This window comes from Dama dama, chromosome 8 (assembly GCF_033118175.1).
Source record: "Dama dama isolate Ldn47 chromosome 8, ASM3311817v1, whole genome shotgun sequence".
Taxonomy (NCBI): domain Eukaryota; kingdom Metazoa; phylum Chordata; class Mammalia; order Artiodactyla; family Cervidae; genus Dama; species Dama dama.
Window position 1 is genome coordinate 6,265,491 of NC_083688.1, and position 22,232 is coordinate 6,287,722.

A 22,232-nucleotide genomic window follows, 5' to 3' on the forward strand; every position below is an offset into this window, starting at 1 on the left:
CCGGGTTTGATCCCTGGGTTGGGAAAATCCCCTGGAGAAGGGCATGGCTACCCACTGCAGTATTCTTGCCTGGAGAATTCCATGGACACAGGAGCCTGGCTGGCTACAGTCCACGGGGTTGCAGAATCAAACATGACTGAGTGACTAACACTAATACATGGTGCATCTATAGTTACTAATTTTAGGAAGTTTATATGTACATCTTATCAGGCTCTTGTTTCCATCCTTTAGCTAGAAATCTAGTTATAGTTAAATTTTATCTACTTTAATGAAGTGGGGAAAGCCGAGAAACTCTCATGGAGGTCTTCTTTTCTCTTCTGTTGTCATATCTCTGTTACTTTATTCAAGATGCTGCCTGTGTTCCAACAGAACTGGGGGGAAATGTTTCTAATGGTCCTGGAGTCTCACTTTCCCCCTCCCTTTTTCTGTCTAATTAATAGATTCAGAAAGTCATTCCTTTAAATATGTAACTACTTTTACTTTGTTTTCAGAGAAAGTATGAGCCAGTCAGACCCTTAGACAGGGCAGTTAAGCTTTAGCATGACTGCATTTTGAAAGGTGATGCTGGAAATATCCTGTGCTGGAGTGGTAAGAAAGACGAACAGAGGGCAAGATTAGTTATGTAGGCAGCCTTGGGGCTTTTAGAAACAGAAGATAGTGTCTTTGAAGCATTCTGAACTTCCAGAATAGCAGGCTCTGTTAAAGGGCACACAGCACCAAAGCACAGAACCACTCCAGAGCCAGGCGTGAGCTACTTATGGGTCGTGTGTGCTGCTGGTGCTTTCAGTAAGGACATTGTTAGAGACAGTTGTGTTCTGTAAGACTCTTCCCTTTAAAGGAGATAGTGCTCTGTTCATTTTGCAGTATTTTTAAAAGAATGTTTTGATTTAGCTTCTGAGCAGTTTAGTTTTCAAATTTTTTGTTTCTTTGGGGAAAAGTTAGATGTTTAAATCTTGTACACTTTTCATCTTGATTTTGATAATGGTTTTCTTCTTAAAATACTAGTCTCATCCTTACAAGCTAGAAGGAAGGCAGTAATTAGAATTTTTAGGGTCCATTTTTCATTTTTAAAAAGTTTATTTTTAAGAATAATTTTTTTTTTAGCTATTATGCAGAAGTTAGAGATGGAGAATATTGTTATTCCACATGTACATTAATGTTACAACTTTGGGCTTCTTTAATTCCTTTCGTTAAACTTTTGATGTTTGATCAAAAGATAATTTAAAACTTGTGACTGATATAAAATTTCTTAATTGTTACATTTTCTCCAGATTTCTCAAATTAGCCAACTATATTAAAGTGATTTCTGTTGATAACACTTGGAGTGAGAAACCATATATAATATAAAATTTAGTGGGTTCCCCCCCCACATGGTTTTTCTGGCTGTCATGACAATAGTATTTTGCAATAGCATTGATAGTCAGGGACCGCTTATTAAACATACATATAGAAGATAATATAACTAAGAAAGAAAACTACCCTGTTTTGGGAAAGGAGAAGTAAAGTTTATAGAGTTCATTGGTTTTCTTGTTAATAGTATACACTCATGAAATATACCAAGATATAACCTATATTTGGTTCAAATACTCAGGGTTATTGAGTAGATAATATTTCTTATAAATGTGACATGATTTTGGACTTGGCTTTATTTTTTGTTTATTTATTATGATTTGGGAATACAGGACTGGGGACTTTGAAGCTGTAAAGTACTGGAAACTTTCAGCTTACTGAAATAACCTCTACTTCTGATAATCAGCATTTCTTCTTTTCATGCCTTGATTTCCTGCTCTGCCCTCCACAGTATGGCTGTTACTTTTTTTTTTCCTTGTAGAACAATTTCCCTGAGAGTCTTAATTTTAGGTTGTGATTCATTGAATGTGAGGATTATTAATTTGATCTAGTGTTGTGAATACATTGTTTGTGCCCTCATTACTTACTGTGGATGAATGAGTTTTAATGCTTGTTTCCAAGAACAGTATACCCTAATATACAGTAGCATTAGGCATTTTTGCTTAACCTCTCATTAATCATTATTTTTTTCTAAATAGTGTTTGGACGTCTTTACGGAAACAATACCTCAATAGCTTAACTGTAATTTTCTAAGTTACATCTTTACCTGCCTTGTTCTTTTTGTTCTCCTAATCTTACTGATGCCTTTTCTTTAGTGTTGCTTCCATTATCAGTGCTTCCAACTTCTTATTTTTTTGTGCTTTTAAATGATTAAATATGGATATCTGGTACCTGTTTTATTACTTACATAATTACTTCAATGATATTGAATTTTTAAACTCTTTATATTGTGTTTTGATATGTGCAGAAGCTAATGGTTAAGTATATATTTATAAGATCATCCTATATAGAGTGCACCAGGTCCTAACCACTAGACTACCAGGGGAAGATCATCTTAGAAATAAAAGTAAAATATATGTAAATGTATTTCTTAGGATATCTTATAAAGATGTACTTAACTACCAGCTTATAAAAATTTCAATTTAATACCCAATTTAAGACTTACACTTGTTAAATAAATTATATATATGTATATGTAGTACTATATAGTATATGCAGTGACATATTTTACTTGCAGTTAGTAGTAAAGCATTTCTAATGTTTCTACCAGAAAAGATGAATTTCTTGCTTTCTTTTGTCTCTTCATTGTAGTCTGCTTAATTTCTGTCACTGCTTGCCAGCAATTGAATTATGGGAACTAATGGATGGTGCCATTGATGAGACCATATGTTCGTTTTTAAACGTTAGATCCTCTTCATGTTCCCTATTGTTGTCTTAAAAAAGTATGTGATTGTGTTTTTCATTCCATGGCCTCTTTTGCTTTCTTGTTAGTCTTTTCTCCTTTACTCTTGTTCTTTAGTTTTAAGATTTATTGTATACTGTTAATGGTGCTAATTTTAGTTGAGTGTCCTCAAGTATTTTAAAGTTTTTTGTGGATGAAGAAAAGATTCTAAATGCCTTGTTATGTTTTTTAATGTATATTGTTTCTCTCATTAGTAAACTGATTTTAGGAATGTTAAGCTCAAAAGAATGACTACTTTTTAAGGGTGTTTCAGCTTTTGAGCAAATTGAAAGCTTTTTTTAAAAAAGGAGGTGAGATCAGTCTGTGAACAAGGCAGAGCTCTACAAAAGTTCTTCAGGCAGAAAGGAGTTTGAGGCATAATCACTATCCCTAGTTCTGTATTCACTTGCACATTTCCCAGAAACCCTCTGCTTTTTTTTGCTAGGTGTGGAGGGTGCAGCTTTCCAGAGTAGACTTCCTCATGACCGGATGACTTCTCAAGAAGCAGCCTGTTTTCCGGATATCATCAGTGGACCACAGCAGACCCAGAAGGTTTTTCTGTTCATTAGAAATCGCACAGTAAGTTTCCTTGTTAGTTTTTCTCCACCTGAATTCTAAAAGGTACATATTATTTTATATAGAATACGGGGGGGAAAGTAGAGAGGAAAGAATTTTAAGTTATCTATATTACTATTATCCAGAGATCACCACTGTTAAAAATTAGTTTTTTTCCTCTAGGTATTTTTTTAAATGTATATAATTTTTCTTACAAAATTGAGATCCTCCTTCCATGCATTCTTTGGATTCTTTTCATTCTTCAGTAACCTTATAAACACACAATAAGAATCTTTATAAACATTTAAAAATAATCACTTTGTCTTTTCTTCTCAGCATAAGAGAAACCCTTATTCTCTTCTGCTCATCTGGTTCATCATCCTCCTCTGCCTGAATGATTGATTTTAATATCTGTGTAATATTTTATTTGACAGGTGGGTCATACTTTTAACTGTTGGACAGTTAAATGTCCATTTTACTTATTAAAGTGAAGCTCTGAACAGCTTTATACATTGTTGACTTTCATCTCTGATTATTTCCTTATGATCAAATTCTAGATAGAGTTCTAGAAGGAAAACTACCTTCTCAAAAAGTATGAACACTTTTTAAGATTTGATACATGTTGTCAGATTATTTCCCAGGGAGCCTGACCCAGTTGATGGGCTCATTGAGTGAAAGTGAAAGTGTTGGTTGTTCAGTCATATCCAATTCTTTGTGACCACATGGACCGTAACCCACCAGGTTCCTCTGTCCATGGTATTTTCCAGGCAAGAATACTGGAGTGGGTAGCCATTGCCTTCTCCAGGGGATCTTTTCAACACAGGGATCTGAACTCAGGTCTCCTGCATTGCAGGCAGATTCTTTATGGTCTGATTGATGATAATCTGTGCTGCTGTAGTAGGCCAAGATCATTTCATTTATCTTGCATTTCTTTGATTACTTAGACTGATGGCTTTTTCATATTTGTTAGTCATTTGCATTTCTTCTGTGAAATTTTCTTTTACATTCTTTATTCATCTGAAGTTCTTTTTCTTCTTCTTCTTTTTTTTTTTAATTTGGCTGCTCTGGGGTCTTAGTTGGCCTGTGGGCTCTAGTTCCCTGACTAGGAATCAAAGCCAGGTACCCTGCTTTGGGAACACAGTCTTAGCCACTGGACCACCAGGGAAGTCCCATCAGAAATTCTTTAACTGTATACTGTTCAGAACATGTTTGTTATACTCTGGAAGTGAAAGTGTTAGTCACTTTAGTTGTGTCCAACTCTTTGCGACCCCATGGACGTAGCCTGCCAGGCTCCTCTGTCCATGGAATTCTCAAGGCAAGAATACTGGAATTCTCAAGGCAAGAGCCATTCTCTTCTCCAGGGAATCTTCCCAACTCAGGGATTGAACCAGGGTCTGCTGCATTGAAGGCAGATTCTTTACCCGCTGGCCGAGCCACCAGGGAAGCTCCATTTGTTATACTCGGGTGAAACAGAGTAGAAGAAACTCATGTTGAATTTCATCTATTTTGGTTATAGCTGAATAGATACTCAGAGATGTCTTTTTATTCACCACTAACATCATTTTGACCATTAGATTGTAAAACTACTGCTAAATTTGGATTGTTAGATGCCATTTAGCTAGATTGATTGGTAGGTTTGTGTAGTACTGAATAAAGGTTCTTTTTTGTGAAGAAAAATTGGGTGATATTTTAAAAAGTGAATGGAAAAGTCTTAATGTGCATTTTTGAGGCTGATTTGTCTTATAATTGAATCAGCTTCTGTGTGTAGCTTGTTAACATTTGTTCTAAGTAGATTTCAGACAAAATTGTCATTTTTTTGTTTCATCTGAGGGAAGTTTTCACTTTTTACTTGAATTTCAGTGGTAGATTTATAGAAGTTTGTTTCCTCTGATTCATTCCCTGTGACAGAAGTTCAGATTTGGGGAAGGACTAGTGCAGGTTTAGAGTTGTGGTCTCTGGCTAAAAAACAGAATTTAAGTCATTCTTTCCTATAAGGACTGTGTCAATTGTCTCATGTTAAATTGCATCCTTTGCTTCCAGATTTTAAAACCACAATTTTAGAATTATTCAACTAGAACCTGTGATGTGAGCTTTATATTATAAGATGGAAGGAGGAAGAAGCTTATGTTGAAGTTTGATGGGCTTGGGCCCACAGCATGATTGAGGAATTCCATTTTCCTTTTGACAGTGGCCACAGAGAAAATTTGTGATACGAATTTGGTCATATCTCTTTGTAACTGAATTTATTTACACATTAACTCCTTTGAAATTTGATGGAGCAGTATTTATTAACTTTTAACTAAGACTTAAATATGATAGTATTCCACTGGTCTTGCCTTTTGTAGGTATGTATTCAGTTTGAAGAGAATTCATGTTAGAGGCCATTGATTGTACCATAATATTTTTCATTCCTCATTTTACTCCTTTTTCAGCAGTATTAGAAATAATTGATTCCTTTCTTAAATACACAGCTTCCTTAGCTTAACACAGAATTCTAGTTTTTCTCTTGCTTCCCTGGTTGTTGTCTTCTCTGAATGATTTGTAGGGTTGTCCTTAACAACAGGCCAACTATGTGAACTGGCTGGAGGTCCTTAAGGTCCTCTCCTCTCTCCCCTGTACTTTCTGCTAGGAGCCCTTCTTTTGCACACTTGACTTCAGTTATACCCATAAGCAAGAGGCTCTAAACCTCAACTCTCTGAACTCCAGCTACATGTCTAGATGCCAGTCTTCAGCTCCTCTTATTGTCTTTAAACTCAACTCATGATCTCTTATTTCAGTGTCCCTCACCTCATTCAGTAAATGATATACCAATTCATTTAGTTGTGCAGGCTAATAACTGAGGAGTTCTCTTTTGTGCACACATGTCACCACATATCTAATTGATCATTTAATTTTGTATCAACTCAGTATCTCTGGAGATACCTAATCTAGGTTTAAATCCTTGTTGCTCCCCAGCTGAATGATCTTGGCAAGTTACTTGGTAGGCCAAATATTTCCCAGCTTCTTTAATTATTCACTCATTTGCCATGGTTTTGTGTTTCATTAGTTTCTTTGTCAGAAATAAAAACCTTACTGTTTCATAGAAAGGAAAACCCGTATTTGAGGCAATCAAATAGTGTATGTCTATTTGTATATAATACAGTTTCCTATCATTCAATTACAGTTGCAGTTGTGGTTGGATAATCCAAAGATTCAGCTGACATTTGAAGCTACTCTCCAACAATTAGAAGCGCCTTACAACAGTAAGTAGCATTTGCCATAGGACTGGTCTTGAACTGAATTGTGAAAATTGACATTTTCTTCCAGAAGCTCATGGCTCCTTGATAATGAATTTGTTAATTAATTTTCATACATATATTAATTTTATTTCACACCTGTGCTGTGCAAAAGTGAACCTTTTAGCAAAACTGTTCCGTGTGTTTGTAATTGTTCTCAATTTTTATTTGTGTTGACAGGTGAATGAGTTCAAGAAATTGCTAATAATCTCTCCAGACCTGTGTTCCAACTTTAATCCACAGAATACTTTGGTGGCATTCAGTTGGCTCTCTGTTTGGCTTTCTCATTTCTCACTTGCCACCAGTGGTCTTGTAAAGTTTTTCCCAAAGTAAATGAGCATACTACTACTATTTAAAGGGTTGGTTTTGTCCTTCATTTCATCTGTATTGGGATGTCATTCTTAAAAATTCAAGATTATGTGATAGGCGTTTCGGACTACCATGTGGACTAACAGTTCTCAAAATCACTTTTCTAAAGGAGTCATATGACTTGAAGCTTATGGAAAAGATGAATAGAATGATTTCATGATGGAGAAATAAAGAAGAATCAGAGTTTTCCATTTAAAGTGCTAAAAAGATAAACATGTGTCTAAATTAATTTTTCTGTAGGTGATACTGTGCTTGTCCACCGAGTTCACAGTTATTTAGAGCGTCATGGTCTTATCAACTTCGGCATCTATAAGAGGATAAAGCCGCTCCCAAGTAAGGACTGGCCAATGAGCTTCATTGTTTTAGATTAGATTCCAGGAGGCTTTTAGCATTTTATTTTGATTTCTGAATCCATATTTAGAGCCAGAATATTCCTAAGCTTATCTTCTTGTAACTCAAATTTAAAGTAAAATCTTATAAATATGAATTTCCTATAATTTCTGGTTTGATAAAATACTTGGTAAAAGATATGAATTTCCAATTTAAGAAAAAAACAAAGTTTATTAAAAATGAAAAAGATCAGTTATGAAAGTAGGAAGTTTGTTTTCTCTCATTGAGCAGTTCTTTAGTGCAGTGCTAAGGGTTGCATTTTTATATTTTTCAATGCTGTTTACCCCTTTAGTGGTGTCTGGATAGTGTCTGCCAGGAATCAGAAGATAGGGGTATTCTGAGAATTAATGCATCTCTCTGTCTGTTTGCACTTCGCTGGTGACTCAGACAGTAAAGAAGCTGCCTGCAATGTGGGACACCTGGGTTTGATCCCTGGGTTGGGACGATCCTGTGGAGGCAGGGCATGGCAGCCCACTCCAGTATTCTTGCCTGGAGAGTCCCTATGGACAGAGGAGCCTGGCGGCTACAGTCCATGGGGTCACAAAGAGTCGGGCACAGCTGAGCAACTAAGCACACACACCTGTTTATAATACATTTTTTTTTTTTTGCTTTAATAACTTTTTAAAATTTATATATTTATCTGGCTATGCCTAGTCTTAGTTGTGGCATATGGGATTTTTAGTTGCAGCGTGCCGAATCTTTAGCTGCAGCATTCGAACTCTCAGTTGTGGAATGTGGGGTCTAGTTCCCTGTCCAGGGATTGAACTCGTGTCCCCTGCATTGAGAGCACAGAGTTCCAACCACTGGACCACCAGAGAAGTCCCCTCTGCTTTAATAATTTTTAAGAAAAGGAAAGACTGCAGAAGTACAGCTTGTAGAAAATAGCTTTAAGAATCAATTGGTTGACTGTTCAAATTGTCCTAGTTATAATTGTGAGGCAAATATGGGAGATTATGCATAATAAGTTTACCAAGGGTCACAGACACTGAAGCACATGACTGAAGTAATGAGAAAGTAAATTTTAAGATAAAGAATTCCAATTATAAATTTTCAACATTGAGTTAAAGTATAAGTCTCAGATATTTGCTAATTTGTATTCATTTAGTTTTCATATTTTGAAAATAACTGAATTATTTACTTTGTGAGATATCATAACGTAAAGAATTTAGAAATTTTCTTGATAAAAAATGATAAAAACTATTAAAACTATAACAGTGTTTTAATTTTTGTTCATTTTTTAATTTCAGCTAAGAAGACAGGAAAGGTAATCATCATAGGCTCTGGGGTCTCAGGCTTGGCAGCAGCTCGTCAGTTACAAAGTTTTGGAATGGATGTCACACTTCTGGAAGCCAGGGTAAGAATTTTAGTTTGGGTTTAGAAGCCCAACCTGATGAAAATATGGTAAGGAAATTATCTGTGGTAAATTAAGGAATCATACAAATTGAACTAAACCAAACTGATTTAAATAATAAAGTATTTTGATAGTGTTAATAACTACATCGAGTAAAGTATTTTTGACAAAACTTTGAAAAGGACTCAGTGAGTATTTAGAGTTTATGAATAATCTATATAGCCCTTTGGTATATATTTTCAGGTCATTGTTTCTTACAATTAGCAACTTTCAATTGGGGGGCTTTGTTGGAATACCCTTTATAAAATGCAGTTACTTTTAGTGGTGGAACACGGTGACTATATTCTGTTCGATAGTGAAGGGAGAGGAGTTGCTTCTCAGGCAGCAGCCGTCTTTTACAGCCTTGGTGAACCCAAGATACTGGCTCCTTACCATTAGTCCAGAGAGAGAAATGGAAGTGGAAGGAGGACGAGGATGATGGCACAGAGTAAAAAAAAAAGAACATCCCATTAGGACGTCACTATTCAAATCATTTTCATGAGTAATTTTTGTAATTTAATTATCTTTCAGTGGCTTAAAGACCTCTGTGGACTCCTGCCACTTAAAAAAAACAATAGCAACAACTAAAAAACACTTCTCACATAACCTAAACCATTTAAAATTTTATAAAAGCTTTCAAAATGTTTCGTGCAGTACAATCTAAATTTAATTTTTTTTAATGTTCTTTTCAGATAGTATGGGGAAATCAAAATAAACAATTTGTGATACAGTCTTACTAAAAATAATATTTTACTCCTTAATTGGAAAATATCTGTGTGCCTATGTATCCTATATACTGAGAATACAGTAAAGAATAATGGAGGATCATTATGATTCCTACCCATGTGTATAGATTTTTGTTTTGTTTTGCTTTTTTTCATTTGTTGGTCTGGAGTTTACAGAGTACTCATGTAACTCATGACTGAGGTTTCACTGCAGCTCAGTAAGATTTTCCTATACTTGAAAATCTCCAGTCAGCAAAGATAACACTTGGGCCTGTTTAGAAATGAGAGGTATTGTCAGCGGTTCGTGTTCAGTAGACACTGCCCTTGGGCATGAGGCTGCACTGAAGAGGCATTTCTCAGAGAAATTGTCAAGTCAGTCACAGCTGACCGTGACACTGGGGGACAAGAGTCAGAACATGGTGGTAGGAAAATGACCTTAAGTGTTGAAATTTGTATGCAGGTATTTTCTATGTGGGTGGCCCTTGCTCAGCCTTTACAATAAGTGGCATTAGAGATATTGGGGTTGAGAGCTAATAGTACCTATAACTGATGTCTTCTGACTATTAAATTTTTTCCTACCTCATAGCACTTAATTCTGTTCCTTTTATGTGTCATTCATTATCTACCATTCCCTCAAATAGTTAAACTTCATTTGCTTTTTGAGCTAACATCATACTCCATGTAAACTCTACACCTTTTTCTTTTTAAGTTATCAAAGAGGCCTGAGATGGAACTTTGCCAGGTTATTATGATTAAACTGGAATTAATTTTAGCCATTTAATTTTTAAAAAACAGGATCGTGTGGGTGGACGAGTTGCTACATTTCGCAAAGGAAACTATGTAGCTGACCTTGGAGCCATGGTAGTAACAGGTCTTGGTAAGTAGTTCTTAGTTTTGTGTTATGATTTCAGGGTCTGAGACTCACAAAATGGTTTAATCTTATAAAGTCATAGATTCAGCTTTTAAATATATTGGTTAGGATTCTGTTCTTAGTTTTGTGTGTATGTGCTCAGTTGCTGAGTCATGTCCAACTGTTTGTGACCACCTGGAAGGTTCTTCAGTCTGTGGAATTTTCCAGGCAAGAATAGTGGCGTGGGTTGCCATTTCCTTCTCCAGGGGATCTTCACCACCCAGGGATCAGACTTGTGTCTCTTGTGTCTCTGCATTGTCAGGTGGGATATTTACCACTGCACCAGCTGGGAAGCCTGTTTTCAGTGTTAGTGAAAGGTAAATTGGCAAACAGTTTTCTGAAAAGACACGTCAGTATGTGCATAATTTAAAATGTGTGTAGATTTTGCCCTAGCAGATCCAGTTCTAGGAAATTAATCTAAAGAAAATAGACAAGTGAACCATATTGTGTTCAAAACATTTTCAGTGTGGGATAACAGAAACCGCAGATTAGAAGATTAAATCGTCAGGCAGTGAGAACTGTCCAGCTGCTAAAAATTTGTAGCTCCATATTGACATGAAATTATGTCCACAATTTATTGCTAAGTTGAAAAATGATTATAAAACAGTGCGTGTGTTATGGTCCTTTTGTATGTAATGTCTAATTTTATGCATGTAAAGTCTAGAAGGATCTGTAATGTTTCCTGATTTTTGGTAATAGGTTGAGTGAACACACACGCACACAGTGTTTTGCTTTCTTCTTTGTGCTTACTTATATATTTGTTTTACTTTGGGCATTTTTTTGGTATTAATTCACATACCCTAAGCTTTAACATTTTAAAATTTGAGTAAAAATATTTTTGCTTTGAAGTTTTTGTTCCCTTTTCATAAGGTATGTGAGTTTAATTGTTGGAGTTTTTTCTAGGAGGGAATCCCATGGCTGTGGTCAGCAAACAAGTAAATATGGAACTGGCCAAGATCAAGCAAAAATGCCCACTTTATGAAGCGAATGGACAAGCTGTAAGTTGACAGCAAGCAACTTTATACAATTTCTTTGGTTCAGTTGAAAGCAATTTTGGGGAAATATGTGGATGAATATACACACATACAAATATGAACTGAGGGTAGAAATAATATGGCTTTATTCAGATTCTTAACTCTGAGCTGTATAGGAAGGAGTTATAATAGCTGCTTAGGTGTTTAAATGCTTAATGAAATTTAGGCTAGCCAAGTGATTAATCTTTTTATTTGGCTGTGGCCACCTGTACCCTAAGAGACCTGTGGAACTGACCACCTGACTCTTCATCTCTTTGTACTGTGCCTCCCATCGTGTGCTTTAGCTTTGTGTGCTCCTCATGGTTTCAGTGTTATGTTCGTACGGTCAGGTTTTTGATGAGCTGATAGTGAATGGTAGTACCAAATTGATGTTTAGGTAGGTGAAAATACTTGTTTATCAGAGGCATTTGTTGTTGTTGTTGCTTAGTCACTTCTTGCAACCCAATAGACTGTAGCCTGCCAGTCCACGGGATTTCCCAGGCAGGAATACTGGATTGGGTTGCCATTTCCTTCTCCAGGAGATCTTCCCAACTCAGGGATCGACTGCACTGAGCACCAGGGAAGCCCAGATGGGAGCTTCCTGTAGTCAAGATGGCAGTAACACGACAGTGATGTTTAGCATGGGAGAGTGGGAGGGTTTTAACAACTGCCTGATAGGTTATATGTCGGTTCTGATTTTTAGGGGTCTGAGAAACTCAGAAGTTTGTTTTCAGTGGAAGTTTTGCCAGCTCCCCTGTTAGGAGTAAAAGAGTCTCTAGTTCTCAGGATATAAACTCATTATCACCTTTATATATCAAGGAAGAGAAGGTTTGCTATGTATATGGCAGTGTAGCTACTGTTATTGAAAGTGGTAACATTCCAACTCCAAAATTTTTTGTCATAGGTCCTATGGGACATCCTTGCCTTTTACTGTCTACCTTTAGGAAAAGACTGTTTTATAGGGTTCATATCAGAGAAGTACAGACTTTCAGGGAATGCTTTGGTTCCCTTCCCCACCATTCTGGATCCAAATTTACTTCCAGGGCTTTTCTGGGGGTGAGGGAAAAGGGCAGGCAGCCTTCCAACAGAATAAAATAGAAAAAGATGAAGTAGATGTTAATTCAGCAATTCTATAAACTTCTATTACTTGCAAAGATCTGTTAAAAAAAGAAAAATGCAGAGATGAATAAGACAGTCCCTGCCATATAAGACCCTACAGTCTGGTGGGACTTGTACACAAATTTTCAAACATATACAAATGTAGAAAGAGTACTATAATAGGCTTCCATTTTTCCAGTCTAGTTTCATCTATCCAGTCTTGTTGAGAGCGGGGGAAGCGACATGACCAGATAGATGTTTTAGGTAGATAGACAATAAATTTAGAGAATTGAATTGTGGAAGCAAGGTCTTTGAAGTTGATATTACATCCTCAAGAAGTAATGGAATCCAAGCCAAAGATTATCACTGATCTTTGAGACACTATCTTTTTCTTTTGACTTTCCTGAATGTAGAACAGTCTCATTTAGTCTTTCTGACAGTAAAATGTGAGGTTTTTTCCCCTAGTAGAGATATCCAGAGGAATGGTCTGCTTTTGTGGTATTAGGTAAGCTGTAAAACATTTTGAAATACATTTGTTTCCAAATAAATGCCCTTCTCCAGGGGAATCATCCCAACCCAGGGATCAAACCTGGGTCTCCTGCATTACAGGCAGTTTCTTTACCATCTGAGCCACCAGGGAAGCCTATAGTATAGCAGCATTCACTCAAATATGGCCTACAACCAGCTGCCAGTTCATGAACTGTTGGTTACTAGTTTGGGATGAGAGAAATATCTTGTGCCTGAGTGTAAATAAACTGCATCCTTTTAACCACAGTGTTAGTTCAGATGGCTTTGGTAGCAGGACTTTTCTCAGTGGAAGAAATGTTGCTTTAGTTTATCTTCTGGTATAAGCTCCTTTTCTCACCAGGACCAGCTCTTTGAATAGCATTCTAGTAAACAGTTGTTAAGCTAATGTGTGGTTTTCAGCATTTTGTTGTCATTCAACTCTGATCTTTATAGGATTTTTCTTGGTTGGTTTGTATTTGGTAATGCAGCTAAATAGTAAGGAGGATTCTTTAGGCATTGTTAAATTTGGGGAAAGAATTTCTTTGTAGCTTTGAGTTCTGCTTGCCCTATTAATGTTTCTGTATCTTGCTGTTCCCGGTAATCTAGTTCAGAGGAGGAATGGATACCTATTGACTAGCAGACTGGCTTTTGGCTTATAGCCAGATTAATTTATACTCATAGTCAGATACGTTTAATGGATTTAGAAATCTAGGGAATCTCACTTAGTTGCTTTGTTTCCTTATTTTGCAGGGGAAGAATCTAAAGCACACATATGTGTTTGCCTGACATCACCATAGTCAATAAATTGTAGAGTCAGGTCTCTTATCTGGTGTTTTGGCTTTTTTTTTTTAAACTTTAAAAAAAAGGTTTTATTGGAGTGTAGTTGCTTTATGGCGTGTGTTAGTCACTGTACGGCAGTGACTCAGCCACATGAACATCTCTCTCCTCTTGGATTTCCTTCCCAATGAGGTCACCACGGAGCACCGAGTAAGTTCCCTTTGCTATACAGTGGGTTCTAACTGGTTATCTGCCTCATACCTAGTCGTGTGTGTATGTCAGTTCAGTCTCCAGTCCATCCCACTTCCCCTGGTGCTTAATGCTGTTCCGCCTGGCTCGAGTCCAGGGAAGGTTGGGGCAGGAGAGGTGTGCAGTTCTGTCAGTGTGACTGCATCAGCTGAGTCTCCTTCTTTTATTAAAAGAACTTTTTTTTAATAGTTACTCTATGGAGGCCCACCTAGAGTGATGATACTCACTCAGCCATTGCTTTTTCTTTAGTAAATGATTATACAAAATGCTGTGTGTTTCCCCATTCTTTCTGGATAGCCTCAGTGGAAAAGAGGGTAATTAGATGGTTCTTTTGTTAGTACACAGAAATTAATTATTTCATCCTGTACAAGGGCAGCAGCAAACTCAGTTATAAATACCACTTGTAATATTGTCTTAAGGGCTTCCCTGGTGACTCAGTGGTAAAGAACCCACCTGACAATGCAGGAGATGTAAGTTCAATCTCTGAGTTACGAAGATCCCCTGGAGAAGGAAATGGGAACCCACTCCACTATTCTTGACTGAAAAGTCCCATGGACAGAAGGACCTGGCAGGCTGTAGTCCATGGGATTGCAAAGACTCGGACATGACTTAGTGACTAAACAACAACAGTGTTGTCTTAGGAACATATTACCATATCCAGGCCTTTTGCTGTTATAGGAAAAAAATCATGTAGTAAGTAGTTTTGTTGTATTACCTTGTTATTGTTTTAATCAGTCACGAGAATCCCTGAAAGAGCTTGCCTCTCCTTTCTCTCTGGTCCTGCACTGGCAGCTAGGATGTTGAACTAATAGAAGTATCTTCCAAGCCTATAAAAACAGTCCGAGCTAATGAAGCAGCTTCCCTGCTCATTGTCATCATTAATTGATGATGGAGTCATACTCTGAATTATGCTGTAATTAGTTTTGAATGGATAAAGTTGGGAAATAGGGTAATTCATGTTTTCAGTAGCATTTGGGAGTCACCAGTGGGAGGTATGAAAACCTGGATTGTGGGGGAGACTGGAGAAATGACTGAGTGTTTTCTGCATCTCCTATATACCAGCTAGTAACTAGGGGGCTTTAGATTCTAGTTTTGTTTTCAGCTTTTTTTGAGTCATGAATAGGTATCTTAAGTGAGTGAATGTGAGAGAGAGAAGGTGTGTGTGTGTGTGTGTGTGTTGTTTTTATCAAGTGAGATTCAAAGGCTCAGTAACTACTTGGAGAAACAGATCCTGATTTTCTACTTGGGAATGACTCAGAGGAAGAAAGGTAACTCTTGAAAGGTAATGCATACCAGGCTTCTTAGAAATACCATTGATTGGGTATACTCAGTGACCATTGTAACTTACCAGGTTTCCAGTTGTGTTCATATAGAGTGGTGTCTAGGTTACTATACTTTCGACACAGGTGTCTTGGCCTTTTCAGTTTTCATTATCCTTTTTGGAAACATCTTTGGTATCTTTAAGGCAGTCTTTCTCTACCCTTGAAAATCATAACTGCCAGTCTCTGCTTTTTATGTAAAAATCTCATGCCCCCCTTTAATGTTTCTGAAGTTGCAAAATAGTTATTTTTCCCTCAAATATAGTTACTGACTTTACTTTTCCAAACTATATTAATTTATTCATTTAACAAGAATTTACTGAGCACTTATGTGCTAAAAATTGCTAGTGTACTCCTTAGACATGCCATGTGTTCCGTCTCCACATGGCTTAGTCCCTGCTGTAGGAAAGTCAGTTATTTACATCCCCTAATATCTTATGAGTTAAACTGGGAGGGAGGCAGCAGTCTCCATTTATAGAATCACACTGAATTTTATTGAGTTGGCCAAAAAGTTCATTTGGGTTTTTGTACGATGTTACAGAAAAACCTGAATGAACTTTTTGGCCTACCCAATATTTAGATTAAGGATAGACCCCTTGCCTTATTCACCCTTTAGGGTCAATATCTATCTTTAATTTCCCTTAGCTATTTCAGAATCTGAGTTGAAAACCCCTCAGATGTAAATTTGTTCTTCCACGATTTACCAAAGGAACCAGTGTTTCGTTTTATTGTAATTACAGAAGTGCATGGAGATGGGAGAGGTGGAGATTGACTGTAACCTCTGTTGGCCAGATTTGGCATTACAACTTTTTTCAGTGTGTTACTTTTTCCTGAGGATTTCTCTTGCTAAATGTCAGAACTTTTGAGTACCTGGAACCTAGGGGTACCTTAACTCCATTTTTGCTCTGCTGCTAGAGGACTTACGCTGACTGGAAGTGTGACAGATAGGCAGTGTTTTTGAAGACCTATCAAGTTTGTGATGATAGAATGCAACCAGAGATAGAACTGAGAGCTGCCTTTTCTTTGCAATGACTTCTTGCAGAATCAGGGACCCTGTCCAGAAAGTTGCTTGGCTTTCCCAAAATTTATTCTGCATGGGCCAGTCACATGGTCTCCCCAACTCATGACCATGTTCAGGGATGCTCCATATAATCTACAGGACCAAAACAGTCAGGATTATAATCCATTTACAGGAGTGAGACTCACCAAATTTTTTGTCTTAAAGGAACCATTTATTTGGAGACTTGTAGAGAAATAAATGGTTTTGAAGAATCATAAAATCTGTTTCAAGTGATAGCCTTTTTGTTTGATTCTTTGCTAGAAAACTGTATCAGTGATTCTTTCCCAAAAGAATGCATAGTTTGTTGTTTTCTATTCTCACTGTGGTGTAATACTGATATCCAGCTGCCGTCAGACATGGTGCTAATAACCCTGGTGATCATTTGCTGAGTTCCTGTCTTAGAATGCAACTGAAAATCTAGAATGGAATGGTCAAATTAAACTAAAATTATTGAGACTTGTATTTAAAGACTGCCAATATTTCAGCATCCTTTCACAATTATTTGTGAAACAAACAGAGTCCAAGGGTTCTCACCAAAAGGAAAGAAATGATCTGAAACAGTACTTAAGGAGTGCTTAAGGTAGTCAGTTGCTAGAATTCTTTTCATTGTCTGAGTCAACTGGAACATATATCATTAGCTTAATTTTAGAAACAGATTCAAGGTTTAAATACATCAAAAACACATTTTGGTTTTCTCCCAGTCAGAATTGATTTCCTAATGGACAAGTATTTTATTTACTGTTTTCCAAATAATTTCTTTAATTTTAAAGTGGAGTTTTTAAATTAATGGGAAGAAAATCCAGGTATCAAAGGTATCCCTGGTCTCACTGCCAACATTCCTATAACTGCTTAACTAGCAGATAATGTATGGGGCCTTACTGTTGACTGTAACCCTAAGTTAGAGAGTGCTCTAGGGATGTAGTCATGTCATTCTGATGTCAATCAGGTGTGGCGGTGATCTTTTGGTTTGGTGTTTGTTTGTTTGATTCTGTGTTTGTGTTGCTGTTCTGTATTTTTCTTTTTCTCTTTTATTGAATTTTGCTTTGTTCTCTGCTTTCTGACACCATCTCCCTTGACCTTCCTACCCTCCACCACCACCAAAAGTGCCTTTCTTTTGCCCATTTCTATGCCTTGACTTTCCCGTTTTAGTCTCTGTACAGTCTGTTCCTTATTTCTCTGGTGGTTGCAGCTTCTGAGCTAACAATGCTTCTGTCATGCTGTGTGTTTAAAGCCTTGATTTTACAGCTGTCTTATAAAACTAAACTTGATGTGGCTGTTGGGCTGTTATTTACAGTTTATTTCTCTCTCTGCTGCACTGGTTAAAAGGACACTGTCAAGGTATTTTTTCTTCATAATTTTTCAAGTCATTTTCCTCACTGTTTATAATAACCCATTAAAAGCTTGAAACGTAAATCTTTCGCTTCCAAAGATCCTCTCCATCATACATTCACACTGGTTTGTTGTTGTAGAGTTGCGCCTATATGTTGGACTGGTGCCATTTGAGTTTTTGTCATTGAAAGCGCATGTAAAAAGTCAAGTTTTTTGTGGTGGCGTGGGTGGACTAAAGGGGAAAGTGTAATGAATCAAGTGGGCTGCTCAGCAAACAGAGGGAAGAATGAAAGGTCAAATTTGGTCCCTCTAACCTTGACAGTGTCCCTTTAAATATTTCTCTACCACACACCCTGGATCCCAGTTACTGAGCCTTGAAATGTTGCATACTTTTTCAGTATGAACTTCCCTATGTGACTGTCACTCTAGCTGCAAAGATTAAAGCTTGTCTAAAGCAAGCCATACAGTTGGCACTGGAAGAGCTTTAATCAGTACTGTTTGCACACATATGTATTGGCATGTTCTGCCCTATTGTAGTGGCATATGTGATCTGGCCCCTCTTGCTGCTATAGCATCCTCTTGCTAGGCATTTTAGAAGCTGTGTATAAAAATATCACCATTTGTACTCCAGGAAAAGCAGTCCTTCACATTGCGTCTGTGATCAGTTAAGATTTCATAAATATGGAGGTTTCATATTGAAAATGTAATTGTTTCCTTTTTTAAAGGAGCACCAGATTTAGAGTTTTTAGAATCATCTTTTGTAACATCATTTGAGGGAATTAACACCAAGCAAAATTTCAGCTTTGCTTTGAGCTTCTCTGTATATGACCTGTATATGACCTTCACTGTATCATGTCAATGAGGAAAAGTAACTGATGGGAAAGTAAATGAAATTCCTGACAAGAAGATCACTTCCATCTGCTCTGGTAGCTGTGAAAACAGAACAAGTAGGGATGTCACCAAGAGCTCCTCTCTCTGGCTGTGGGATTGAATGGGGTAGGTCAGCTGTGTTCGATCCACCAAGTCCCAGGTACCACCCTGATACATAAATGGTACCAAGCTCCAGAGCCTGATTCAAAGCCTTGTTTCTCAACATAAACCAGAAGATTCTCCCAGGTATCTATTTCTTAGGCTCAGGGGGATTCTCTTAATTCACAAAGATTTCCTGATGTTTTCCATGTGTGATCTTTTAGAACTTGATGCTTTAAAAGATTATTTTGATTGAATCAGTTATAGTGTCTTTCATATTTACAGTTCAAAAGGAGAAATGCCGTCCTTTTCCCTTTGTTTTGGTGCAGATTATACTTCTCACCATATTCTTTTTGCCATACCATGGCTCATCTGATAGAGTTACTTGTGCAGCTCATCATTGAGAGGGCAGAGGCTAGTGCTTTGAAATCATCTGTTTAATTGTGAAGGGCAAAAGTGAAGGTGTTTCAAATGAGAAGCAAGAGTTTTACTGTGATGATCTGGTTCATAATAGTTACCTCTAATTGTAAACGATTATTCTTCCTCACCTTAGTGATTATTAGAACTTTTATGTTTTGTTTCTTATTACCAATTTTAGGTTGATTGTAAAGTGAAATTCTAAATTTTGAAACCCATTTCCCATGCCTAACTTATTATGGCAAGAAATGCTTTCCTTAGACATACTTTTTCTTCTCACTGTCCCCATGAATTCAGCAGTGGAACTGCAGATACAGTTTACTTTGGGGCTGAATTGAGCATTAGCAGAGGGATTTGTGTCAGCTAACTGATGGCATCACTAGGCAGGGGCACAGCAGGGATTTAGGAGCATGGTCTTGCAGCTTAATGATCTGCTTTACAATCTGTTCTCTTCCCCCCCACAGTAGTGAGCCAGACTTGGTACCTCAGTCACTCGTCGTAAGAGCTGTGGACATTCAACCTTGAACTTAATTGGTGCCGTAAAACACTAGTACTCTGAGAATTAATATGCTGTTGTGTTCTTATTAATAGCCATGAATTTCACTTCTCTCTTCACTACTCCTACCTGAGATTGTTATCTTAGAGGGGAAGCACATACCTTGTTCTTATTTTTTTCACCCTGCCCTTATTTACAAGGTGCTTGGGGGTGTTGGCAGCCTTTGTTCTCCAGGACTTTGCCAGTGTGTTGTCTGCATGTCAGCCCAGCTTATCTCAGTGCATGTCAGCTCCAGGGCGCCTTGTGCTCCACATGACTTCACTCACCACCAGTGTGACTCCTGTGGCTGTTCATAGACTGGAGTTCCAGCTCTGAGGGCAGAATCATGAGGATAGGGAGTATCCGGGCTGAAACATTTCATATCTCATTTAATGGAATTGACCACTTCATAGAAGAGATAGTTTGAATCATTGTCCTCAAAGGTTTCTCCTTTGAGATACATATTTTGACCTTTTAAACTGTAGAGCATTTGTGTTTTCATGGATGATTATGTTTAGTCTTGTAAGGACCAACTCTGCCCTACTTCGAATTTTCAGGTTCCTAAGGAGAAAGATGAAATGGTAGAGCAAGAGTTTAACCGGTTGCTAGAAGCTACGTCTTACCTTAGTCATCAGCTGGACTTCAATGTCCTCAATAATAAGCCTGTGTCCCTTGGCCAGGCACTGGAAGTTGTCATTCAGTAAGTATTCTGACACTGCTTATTGTATTGTGGATTTTGTTTATAGATTGCTGAGTAATGTTTTAAGTTTCCATCAAGTCTTATTTGAGCTAGTTTTCACTTATTTTTATGTGATAGTTAAATCTAAAAATAAATCTTTTTAAAATAAGTCCATACATGATCCTTAAGGCTCTCTTAGTTGTAAAACTCATGTCTTCTATGGTATTGAATTGGTTGTATTTAACATAACCTAGAAAATAATTTGCCACCAGCCAACTTTCTTATTCCAAAGTGTTAGAAATTTTAGTGGGCCTTGATACCATCCGATGTTTTGGATGGGCACCTGTCTTACACAGCACGGCTAGCTGTGTGACCAAAGCACATATATTGTCTCTTCAGGTTACAAGAAAAGCATGTCAAAGATGAGCAGATTGAACATTGGAAGAAGATAGTGAAAACTCAGGAGGAACTGAAGGAACTTCTTAATAAGGTAAAATTCTGTATTTTTATCTGTCAGTCTTTCAGTATGGCATTATTGATAATTGTTGCTGGGGGAAATAGATATTTCCTATGACAGGTTGCCTTTGACTGTTGCCAACCTAGTCTAGTGCCCTCTGCTGGAGTCTAGGATGAAAGGGAGATCAGCTGTGCTGGGGTCAAGTTCCCACTGATGAAGACAACATGTCAGTAGCCAGGATCATAATTCGTTGGCCTAAGGATTTCACTTGAGGTACCAATATGAGGCTATTCCTCTGTGGTGTGAACAAGGGGGCCCTTTGTATTCACCTGCTAAAGCCCCAGCTCCAGACTGGGAAACCATTTGTTTCTCCCCATCCTGCCAAATTGGAGGCTTTATAATTGCAAAATCTGGGTGCATCTTTTGACTGGGCTTTTGGCTTCACTCTTTGACTATGCGTCACGCCTTCATCTTGTCAAATGAAGGGGTCTCTGGCACACCACCTTCATGAACTGTGGTGTGGAGGAAGCGAGAAGAGTGGCAGAGAACGAATGGCCAGAGCTGTGGAGCTCCTAGTTTCAGGCTTTAACCTTTCCCTCAGAAACCTGGAAAAATGACATTGGGAATGGTTCCTTAAGGTTCTTCATGTGATGACTTGACCTTTTACGTATTTAAAAAACAAATCATGATAATTTGTTTCTCAAAACTGTGTTTTATTGGTGACAGGTTTTTTTTTTGCCTGGTAGTTAAATTTTTAATTAATTTTTATTTTGGGGACATTATTTTTATTAATGGAACACTCCTAGTTCTCCCATTTGTTTTGGAAGACAGAGTTAATCCTGCTTATCTGATAGTGATGTGACACCTCTGTGTTGAGCCATATAGGACTTTTTCCTGTTTTAAATATCATCATTTGGAAGAGGTACTTAATTCCACAGATGTTGCGCAGTGTAACCCTGTTTTGGTATGATAGCAGTTTAGGGGAGGAGCCAAAGCACATGCTTTGGTGATGAATTATGTCACTGTCTGCAATGGTAAATTTGTATTTTTCTCTCTTAGATGGTGAATTTAAAAGAGAAAATTAAAGAACTCCATCAGCAGTACAAAGAAGCATCTGAAGTCAAACCACCCAGAGATATCACTGCTGAGTTCTTAGTGAAAAGCAAACACAGGGATCTAACTGCCCTGTGCAAGGTATGATATACATACATGCCTTGCTGATTTTATTTGGAATCCTAAGTGATAAGTATAGATCTGGGAAGTTTGGGCCATTAGCCAGTCACAGGTGCCTAGAGCAGTAAGAAGGGGGTTTGGTACGCAGGAGCTCTGGGGACTTAATGGGTTAGTTTTGTCTGCTTTTTCTGCAGAATTCCTGCCTTGCTTTCACAGTATCATCCTTTAGCTTACCCACATCTCAG

At 37.5% G+C, this 22,232-nt stretch overlaps 1 protein-coding gene across 3 annotated transcripts in view; it reads left to right on the forward strand.

The window, feature by feature from the left end:
- Positions 1 to 22,232, forward strand: part of KDM1A (lysine demethylase 1A) — a 65,803-nt gene that overhangs the window by 32,028 nt on the left and 11,543 nt on the right. For all 3 annotated transcript variants that reach the window (XM_061148154.1, XM_061148152.1, XM_061148153.1), the window contains 9 exons: positions 3,237 to 3,370; positions 6,510 to 6,588; positions 7,231 to 7,323; positions 8,628 to 8,734; positions 10,291 to 10,372; positions 11,309 to 11,403; positions 20,236 to 20,378; positions 20,757 to 20,847; positions 21,874 to 22,008. In XM_061148154.1, coding sequence (XP_061004137.1) covers positions 3,237 to 3,370; positions 6,510 to 6,588; positions 7,231 to 7,323; positions 8,628 to 8,734; positions 10,291 to 10,372; positions 11,309 to 11,403; positions 20,236 to 20,378; positions 20,757 to 20,847; positions 21,874 to 22,008 — 959 coding nt within the window. The remainder of the gene's footprint in view (positions 1 to 3,236; positions 3,371 to 6,509; positions 6,589 to 7,230; positions 7,324 to 8,627; positions 8,735 to 10,290; positions 10,373 to 11,308; positions 11,404 to 20,235; positions 20,379 to 20,756; positions 20,848 to 21,873; positions 22,009 to 22,232) is intronic.